This window comes from Perna viridis, chromosome 7, assembly GCF_037379345.1.
Source record: "Perna viridis isolate PV_CMFRI_1.1 ecotype Kerala chromosome 7, ASM3737934v1, whole genome shotgun sequence".
In the NCBI taxonomy this organism is placed as follows: domain Eukaryota; kingdom Metazoa; phylum Mollusca; class Bivalvia; order Mytilida; family Mytilidae; genus Perna; species Perna viridis.
This window is the reverse complement of record NC_142451.1, coordinates 30,007,874-30,018,295: the sequence shown is the minus strand read 5'-3', so window position 1 is coordinate 30,018,295 and position 10,422 is coordinate 30,007,874. Positions and strand designations below refer to the sequence as shown.

At 31.9% G+C, this 10,422-nt stretch overlaps 1 protein-coding gene across 7 annotated transcripts in view; it reads left to right on the top strand.

Moving 5' to 3' along the window:
- Positions 1-3,720: 3,720 nt before the first annotated feature.
- The window catches only part of LOC148612223 (uncharacterized), a 28,296-nt gene continuing 21,594 nt past the window's right edge, over positions 3,721-10,422 (top strand). For 3 of the 7 annotated variants that reach the window (XM_088593474.1, XM_088593472.1, XM_088593468.1), the window contains exons 1-4: positions 5,524-5,601; positions 7,461-7,501; positions 8,256-8,399; positions 9,126-9,217. In XM_088593474.1, coding sequence (XP_088449600.1) covers positions 7,480-7,501; positions 8,256-8,399; positions 9,126-9,217 — 258 coding nt within the window. In that variant the 5' untranslated portion in view covers positions 5,524-5,601; positions 7,461-7,479. Of the gene's footprint in view, positions 3,856-5,522; positions 5,642-7,460; positions 7,502-8,255; positions 8,400-9,125; positions 9,218-10,422 lie in introns of those variants that run through there. The other 4 variants (XM_088593470.1, XM_088593473.1, XM_088593471.1 and 1 more) reach the window with 4 other exon arrangements.

Here is a 10,422-nt window from a genome sequence, read left to right as displayed (position 1 = left end):
TGTTTGCATGATTAAGGTGGGCAGTAATTTTCACAAACACAAGCCACGCCCAATGAGTCGCGTACTGCTCATAAAGCAATCGAAACAATCGGCAAACCTCGGGTGACTCCGCTACGCTACCTCAGTGAGGAGGGTACGGACTCGGTCGAAGTTGCGACGAGTGGCAATCGAAAATCAACCACACAGTTGTGGTCTAAAAGCCATTTAAGGATGTCATATTAGAAAATGAGTTATACAGTGTCGATATGCTGCGGAAGACAATTTTGTTTGATACTGAGATCAGTTTTCAAGGATGGGGAATATTTTAACATTTGTTTCTTGAAAATTAGTTTTATTTATTTAAAAAATTGAATTATCAATCGAATGCTACATGTACCAAATTTGAGACGCTTTAGTTGAACAATATTTCGGAGAGTCGAATTGATGCGGCTTTTTACGGGAAAATCGTATTTTTTTGCATTTATTGATACATTCTGACTATGAAAATCGCCGCAAGTCATCAAAAGAAACTCAGAAGTATTGATTGTAACGATACTAAACAGAAAATAACAAATGAGTCATTTTTTTTACTGAAGTATTAATACTTTAGGGGTTTTGGCATCAAAAATTAAATTTAAGCTATTTTTCGGAGGGGGAATGCAATTTTTTTATTCTACATCAAAATCCTAAGTGTTACCGCAACTTTCATGGTACCATTGTTTTTAATAAGCTAAGACTTTGGGCTGCATAATGATACCCATAGGTATTTAGTTTCTTTATACCTCTGTCCCAGGAAGACGTATATATAGTCGCTCGAACAATTGAGTAAAAAAAGTCTTGGTTCATTGACCCTATGGGGTACAAATATAGGCTTATAATGAAAAAAAAGTCCGTGAATATTCTTTGGCAACAAATTGATTCGGTAAGGGAGATATAATTAAAGGTACCTGAAAATCACCATGGAGTTAATGAGTGTAGGGTGCACAGTGGACCCTCCCAGCCCATTGACTACAATAATAACTGTTCAGCTCTGTGTAGTACATTTTGTGTACGTTAGCGTGGATCTCCTCTCAGTTGATCCTGTACTTCATGCACCTTGCAGAATAGTCTCATGATAGGCTTAGTTAAGTGCCAGTCTATGTAAGAATCAGGCAATTGGTGAAACATGGTATAAAAAACCACCATTTTGAGAGTTTAATTTACCTATTTGCACCATCAGAATTAAGAAATGACAAGATTTTCCATATCGTTTTGGTAAACTGAGTTATAATTTCATTGAAATGCACTGAAAATGAACATTTCTTTGACAGATAACTTTGTCTAAAATCTCATTTTTCTATCATGTTATTGAAAAAATTCTGTCAAACGTTGCTTATTTTTACTGTATGAAGTCATCCTGGCATATTAACGTGGAAAACAATAATAATTTTTTTTGGTAAACCCGTTGCCATGGTAACTTTTAAAGAAATTCTACTGTACAGCTGAAAAGCTAATTCCATGCCATTTTGAATTGTATTGTTTCCATGGAACCCATTACTGAATTTACTTAATAACTTTGTTCTGCATCAATTAAGACCTACATTTTAACATCATATACAGCTATTTGTCATAGTTGTTATACAGTTGTCAAAAGTCGTGGTCAAAATGAGTCTAAAGGTACCTTTCAAAAGTGTTCATTTTTTGCATTGTAAGAATGCTAGTTTTAGTTAAATGTTACAAAATATAAACTTTACTCCATATCATAAGAGAAAAATAGACGTGTTATTTTTCTATTTTGAGAAAAGTTACCTAGAATACGGTTACCATAACAAAAAAGCTATAATGTGTATTTTTGGATGTTTTCTGTACTCGATCTTCAAATAATATTTCATTTCCATCGAGTGGTACCAATGCTAGTATGTAGTCAGGATATACCTATAAAAACAATAAAAATATATTTTGTGGCGAAAATAAAGGTGAAGGTCACGAGAAAGTGCATGCTTATACAAAAACTGAAATGACGAAGATGACCTTTTCATATGACCTTAAAATGAGAACAAATTTATCATGAAATTTAAAATCTTGCTAATAATGCTCCTTTGAATTCTTGTGCAGTAACAGTTTTCGCCTGCTTTCTTAAACTGATTAAGGATTTTTAATGAAATACCCTGTAAAAAAAAAAAACACTAAAAATCGCCATTTCCTTGAAAATTACCATGGTTTCCAAGTTTCTCTTCAATTTCTCAAAATTGAAAAAAAATGTATCTCTAGTTTTCTATAATTTTCTTGTGCAAGGACAGTTCTATCCACTTTTGAAAGTGTACACATATCTACGGATGCAATTTTGTACTGGTTGGTATTAAAAATTACATAAAACAGGATTTTGAAAACGAAAAAAAAAATTATTACCTTAGTATGTGAAAATATGAATGTGGCTACCTACAAAAACTGGTGAAATTGTTATCATGGAGTTGTCAAAGTATCTGAAGCAAAAATTTATAATTTCTACATTAATGGTTTCAATGGTAACATATTCCACTGAAAATAGCTAAATTTCCCTATTAGTATTTAAGCTAAATACTAAATGTTGGTTTCCATGACAACGGGGTTGCAAAAATAAAAATTTCTGTTAATTTCGATGTTAATATCTCATATGGACCTATTTTAGGAATGTAAAAGGTATTCAAGGTTTTCATGTGATTTTTGTTCATACAGAGAATCTCTTAAAGCACAGTCACTCTGCTTGTTGACGAAAATACATTGCGCTTTCTTTAGCAAAATAAATAAATAAATAAATAAATAAATAAATAGATAAAATAATAAAACAGTCAAAGCCCCAAAAGCGGAAAACAAGCACTGACCAGAAACATCCGGTCGCAGCATGGCAAGAGTGAAATAATGGAAACTTTATTTTTTCCAAAAATGTGTTTAAAATCCGTCTAAACGTGCTTATAATAATTATCATCATGATTCATTACTTGATTAATACATAAAATTAAGTACCAGGACCCCCCTTTTTTTTTGCTTTTTTCGACTACTCATGTATTTATCTTTTAAAAGTAGCACTGCAGATAAGAATCATGCAAAATGTGATTCATGGTTGGAAAACCTACATATTTTTATTCTTGATATTTTGTTTAAAATGTTATAGTAAACAGAAATTAACATGAGGATTTTCATATAACCCCTGTTCTTAGGAGATAAAAAAATATATAGAATGTACTGTACAATTCAAACTTAAGGGTGATGACTCTGCAAATGACACTAAAATACAATAGAAACTGTTGGATTTTCAATGTGGATTATCTCCCAAGTACAGACAGATTGGAATGAATAATTATTCATTTCATCATTTGCATGATTCCTACAAAGACTAATACTTAAATACAAAACACCGTAGTGTAAAGATACGGTAAATAATTGGAAAGAAGTCAATTAAACGAGAGAAAAGAATGAGGAAACATTGAATTTTATATAAATATCACATTTGATAACAAATAAACTTAATTGTCAAGTTCAATAACCTCAAAAAAAACAAAAAAAAAAGTAACTTCCAACATTTTGGAAGCTATCATTGCTGGTGTGTTACATAGCTTATCGCTATAATATGAGCTTTAATAGCGTGTACGCATAGCCAAAAATCACATTATTTTGTATGAATTGCAGAAGAATAATCTGCACTTATTGTTTGAGAACGACAATGGCATTGCTACAGATAAACAATCCGAAGTCTGCTAAGTTAATTACATCTTCATTTTGGACACTTTGCAACTGGCGATGGTTACGATGATGTTGTGTCGCGTCAATGTTTTGGATACCAAATGACACTTAGGCTGATGCACGCATGTGTAATTTTCACAGGGATTTTTTAAAAATATCCTATAGTTATTTTAAGCGGTAAGTTGAATTTCTTACAGTAATGTCATGCAGTATGTTTGCACTTTCACAATTACGTTAATATGAATATTGATTTATATGCAGTTATCAGTGTGTATGAATTAAAATACTTGAGATTACCACCCAACTGTCTCATGCAAATAAAACGAACGACAAAGGGACATTGCCTATCTTTCCAATGCGGGTTACTACATGCACTTATAATTAACAGTAGCCCACATCGGCCTAGATAAAAAAGTTCACTAAGTACGGAAAATAACGACTTATCATCAATCAATACGACCAAAAACATAGTGCATGTCGCCATATGAAGTTAGTAAATTTGACATGAAAACAAATATACATGTATATACATACTGATACAGCGCTTAGTTTTACATGATAAACACTCTAAATTTACAGTTTTTTATGCCAATATACATCTGTCAGAGCTACATATACGTGCGCAAAGTTCGGTTGACTCTGTCCCTTTTGCTATACAGTGTCCCCAAACTTCGTTATTGAAAAAGTATACAGTAGGTACTGATACAGTAAATGCATCCCCTCAGACAGTTGGAATTCAACTAGCATGGTTATTTATGTTGGATGCTTCATTCTTTCAATCGTTATACAGCTATATAGGGTTGTGGCTTTCACTGACTTCGAACAGCCTCGGTAGTCCCAGAGTATAGCGTGCTCGTATCGAATACAAGAGATCGTGGGTTCGAACCCCGGCCAAGTTGCATGAAAAATTAAGAATATTGATAGTGACGAGTCACTGCCTACATGCGATAGAGTACAATAAAATCTGGCTTAGCGTGTCGAACTAGCACAATTAATGTTTGTTTGTTTGTTTGTTGGGGTTTAACGTCCGAGCAGCAATATTTCAGCTATATTCAGACAAAGCACAATTAAAGCAGGGTCTGTTCGTTTGGTCAATGTTCTCGTCCTGAAATGCATAAAAATGTCCAGGCCCCCCTAAAATACCAAATGGGTATTGTGAATGTGTCAAATAGTCAATACCCCCGGATGAAAGATGTCAGCTCAAGGTCACTCATGGGTCTTCAATGAATGACAAGAAAACACTCACACCACACGGTAGTTAGACTGCAGCTGGCCCTCACCGTATGTTATATATCCCAATTCTTCCCGGAGTTGAGAACCACAGTACATCATTTATAAGTCATATAACAAGAACCCAACCCGTGCCATGCCGAAAACGGCTTTTAAATATAGTGTGTTATAATTATAGTTTCTTTGTAAAGACCCTATATTCATGGAACGAATCAATGTTAATGATACAAAAATTTGTACCGTAACCACAATTCCTTACAAATTAGACTACACGACGGTTTAGTCAACTTATTTGGTGAGCATCATGAGCTTTCCATGATTTGTGAAGAATATTAAAAAATTAATTATAATTTAATTTTGATTTATTTTTTGATTTATTTATTTATTTTTTTTTGTTATTTAACTTGACCGTGGGGCTGATGAAATTTAAGAAACATGTCCTGAATCTGTACGAAGGTAGAAAACAGAGCTTACAGTAAATCAAAATTAGTTATTAATCAATTAACTGTTGCCATTTTCAGCTATGAATAATCTGAAATTTCAATAATTCTTCAAACCTTGTCCATGATTAGTTTTCCGGATAGGATTCATCCGGTACCGTCATTGATTTTACCACGCTGCACATGCGCTGTCAGGGGTGTACAAAATTTGGGAAGTCGCACCTTGTTTATTTTATCTGTTAATCAAGTTTTGGTATGAGTCATAAATTACTTAATTGCAATTAAGATTACAGGTAACCTAGATATCATCATTTTGCTTCAAGAAGTATTGAAAACTTACAATTTTGCCGCGAAGTGTGTGTTTCCATCAAATTCGATTTCACTCACCGGCAAGTTTTACCTGTTCAGTTCAATACGATTACGAATAGAACCATTATGTATTTGACTTAGCTTTGTCTCAATTATAGCTTCATTTACAAATTAACTTAAAATATGTCTTCTGATATAGATAATCCTCGAAACCCAGAGCCTGTTTGGGAGACTATCCAGTTTAGCGAAACTTTCTCCAAAAGTAGACTCAGTATTAATCATACAAAATGTATACAGTTTTTTTTCATTTGTTTATGAACCTTTATATTCTAATTGAGATACTTTTGTAAAGTATTTGAGTGCTGAGTCTGCACTCAATACATATTATTATTTTTAAATTGTAAACTGCAACAAGTGGTAAAAGTCATGCATTTTTAAATGTATCATTGTATGGTTCAGGTGTAGTAAGCACACATATGCTTTTTGATATTGCTGATTTAGCACACAGTTAAAGAAATAATTTGCAAAATCTTGTGGCATGTATTTAAAATTATTAGGCTAAACTGTATTAAAAGACCTAGATGTAATCAAGTTCCAGATTAGTGGAGGAGGGTAAAATTTTGCATGATTGACTTGAATCGTCTTAATGTTGAAATTCATGATTTTGCTTACAAATATCTATGAGTTGAAAAAAGCATTTGGATAAAGAATAGTAGTACTGAGGTCACATAAAAAAGTTGAAAGACCAACCATGAAAATTAATCTCCGTAGTTATTTTCACGAGAAACAAATTCTGTTTTTTTTTTTATAAAATCTAATGTATAGCAATATTAAGTCTTATAAAAACTTTCTCTGTACCATAGCGTTGACTTTCACAGATTCCCTGTACTTTCTTCAAATTATGACAGCAAATTATGCTCTACAGATTGCAGGGATGATTTTCTATCGTTTTTTTAGTGGATTTTCACTGTTTCAAATCCATATTTTACCGTTTTGATTCTTTTTTTATGGTATATTTACATCTGTTGACTTCGTGAAATCATTCCTGAGATGGTGAATTTATTATTCCTATGCTAAAAATAAACAAATTTAGGATTTTTTGGACCAGTGGCAAGAAATATGTATCTTCTATTCACTACACTGCTCCATAGGACCAAATTGATACAAGGAAGATATTGTAAACTTATAGAAGGGTCTGAAAAATTCCCAACGATGTTAGAACTGTCAAATTTGCAATGCAAAAATCAGTTAATCAATAGGAAGGGGATTCCCCAAATCTAAAGGACCTACTTGACCAAAACTAAGTCATTATATTGAGATACCAAGCAGGAGTATACAAAAAAAGGACAAAATAAATTGGCAATGGTAATTTGCTAGAAATTTTATCCCTTGATTAAAAAGAATTAACTTAAAATCATGTTTGAGTACAGTAATATAAAGTCCTTGATAAAATAAACACTTATTTCTGGAGCATTATTTTATAATTTTGCATATGGAAAGTGGTTAATGGTTTTAGGTCCTGGCCAAGGCTGCTTAATACATACATCAAGAGTGAATCTTGGGTACATATACAGTATGTCATGAATGAAGGTTATTTTGATGAATTGACAAAGATGACTTACTATCAGAATCCTTTGTTTTTGCACCTATTTTGGCTCCAGTTTCTGGAAGTTTCAAAAATTGGCATCTGGATTTTGGAGTCCAGAGTAGTCCCTGATGAAAAAGTATAAACAGGTCTGATGTAAGGTTCCTTGCAATGTACAATATGATTTGATTAAAATGGTCTTTTTTTTTTATTTGCAGTTGAAAAAGGCCAGGAACAATGAGTGATCCTGTTACTGAAGGTACATGTATATTGTGTAATACAGATAAGTTCAATAAATTTACAAAATCATTTTTAAAAATACATGTAATTAAATTATTCAGCTGCATTTGCTGTTCTATAGTGCATACAACTGCTGGAAAATTCAGGACTTTTATCTCAACAGACCTGAGTACATCTTAATTAAACTTGATGTACATGTAAATTTAATTTTGTTTGCTTAATATATCTAGGTCCTGCAGTTTGGGAACAACTATGTGAATATTTGGTCAGGGTATTGAAACATTGTTAGTATGGAAACAATCTTGTACATGAATATTTAATTTATCTTAGCATACATGCTTAATTGCATGTATGTACATTTATTACATAGATAGCAGGCAATTGAAGAAATGTTCCCTTTGCAATAAATTTTGATGAAGCACACCTGAAATGAATTTATTAATTACATTCCTGGACTTTCTCACACAAAATCATCACAACTTGAATATTCACTGATTACTACATTTTTATTGTACATGTACATGTAAATTAAAAATTATTTTGAAAATACATGTAGCAATAAAGTATTGGGATAATCTATATAATAAATAGGATACTTGATTGGCTATCATGAAAAACAAAATATATTACATGTACTCATTTCAGGAACACTTTAAGATTTAACTAGTGCTATGAACAAGTTCTGTGAACTTGATAAATCTGGGCATTCTTCATCTTTCCTGATCATATTTTGGTTATTCACGCTTATGTTTGTCCTCTCTTGACTTTTCCAGATATTGTTATGACCCCAACTAAGAAGGGGAAGACAACTCACATTAGAATAGAAAAGAAAAAGAAGGAAGAGGTTGATACAACGGTAGCAGAACACGTTGGTGACGGCAAAAATAAAGGATTTGTTGTTAATAAAAAAAATGAAGGTATTGGAGGGTTCAAATCTTAGGCCTAAAAATAATGTCTCTTACCTGCTTCCCTATCTACATTAAACATTTTATAGCCATCTGGCTCAAGCACTGTTTTAATCTACATTGTTTCTCCATTAACTCAATGTAAAATGTTTTTGAAAATTAGAAAAATATTTCCCTACATACCTACACCTTTTTTTGCTTGCTGATAGCAGGAAGCAAGAGTATTATTTTTGGCTTATGATTTGATACATTGTGTTTGGTCCTATCAAAAATAGCAAACATTTGCAGAGATGTCTGATGTAAATGTGTAAAGGTTACATGAACAAAAATGGTTCAAACTTTTTAAATTGACATTGGGATCTGTCAAAACAAACTCACAGATACATGCATAATTTGCATTTTTTTTTCATTTTGGATTTTACCAGTGTTAGTCATCTTTTTTGTGTGTGTACATGTACAGGTATTTAATCACATTTCATTTGCAGTCTTTGCTGTCTAAATTTCAGACAAAAAGCTCCTACACTTAATCTGAAAAGAATTTTTATATGATACATTGGCTTGGAAGCGGAATTTTTGCATGCCTGCCACTATTTTTACCAGCATTGACTGGTGGGCTGGTCCTAATTTTGAAGACTGCATTTGAGTTCAAATGCAAGCTGCTATGTTCACTTCAAAAACTAAATTAACCGGTATGTATTTGTCTATCATTTAGCATATTTATTATTATTATTTATACAGGTGAAATTAAAAGTGATTATGATGGCAAACCACAATTACAGATAGGGTTTAATTGTTTTTTGGTTGACCAGAAGACAGGAAAACACTATGTGGTTTGTATATATTATTGTACCATGCAACAGATTTCAGAAATAAGTAGAATCTTTGCACCATGTAAATAGATTTTTTTCTTGTGTTGAAAATTTTGCATTTTGGTTGTGAAAATGAGTGTTCTTAATTTGTAGTTATGTAATTTTCCCTCCCCTGAATTTACCTTTTCAATGTATTGATAGGTCAAATTTAATTAAAATGCGCTATGGGAAAATGGCAGGTAGATTTCCCTCACTTTTTCCCTATATAAGCAGTCAAACAGTTGTGTTAGGATTAATTTAGATATATTTTTTTGCACTTTCTAGATATATTGAATATAATTTAGGTTAATGATACCTATTACACGGAGCATTCTTTTCTGTCATCTTGCAAAATCATATAGACATATATATATTTTCAGTTAAGTACTAGTGTTTAAAGGATGTAAAGATAATTTGTTCAAAATGATTTTAAAAAAAATTACATAAATTTTTCTTTGGTGAAATTACAGAAATGAAATTTAAAAAGCCCTTTTCATAGGGAGAAAATTGGTGTGAACAACTCTTTACAAAGGGCAAATGTTCTATAGAAATGTAATGGGAGTTAAAGATTTTAAATATATAAGAAAAAGAGTTCTGTAACCCTTAATATAAAAGGATGTCAGTTAATTGTTCTTTATTTAAATTTATAAGAAATCTTACCTACCAGTTTTTTCTTAATATTATATGTAATAGTGAAAAATCCCTACACTATCCATGTAAAATGTTGTAAAAATTGGCTTTATTAAGGCTCAATTATCTTGGAGTTTGGTGACGTATGTTTTTACATTAAATTTTTAAAGTATGTTCATTCGAGATCATCTTTGAGAAAAACTAGGAAATTCTATCTACCAAAAATATAAGGTATGAACTACCTTAAGGCACAAAGACAAAATTTAGAAAAATGGTGTGATGCCCATTGCCTGATTCATATACAGAATGATACTAAATGTTTGCCAACTGATTCAGCTATTCCTTAGGCAAAGGCATTTGTTTCTGTATTTCTGAAATTTTTCTAATAAAAACTGGAATGCTGGCTTAATTTTACACAGATTTCCAAAGAAACTCGCGTATCAATAAGAACTTGAAATAATTCTGGACTTTACACTTAGCAAGTCCAATTGGTCTGTTTAAGAATAACGGTGAAATCTTTATGATCTTTTATGATAGAACAGTATAAAAAAATGGAT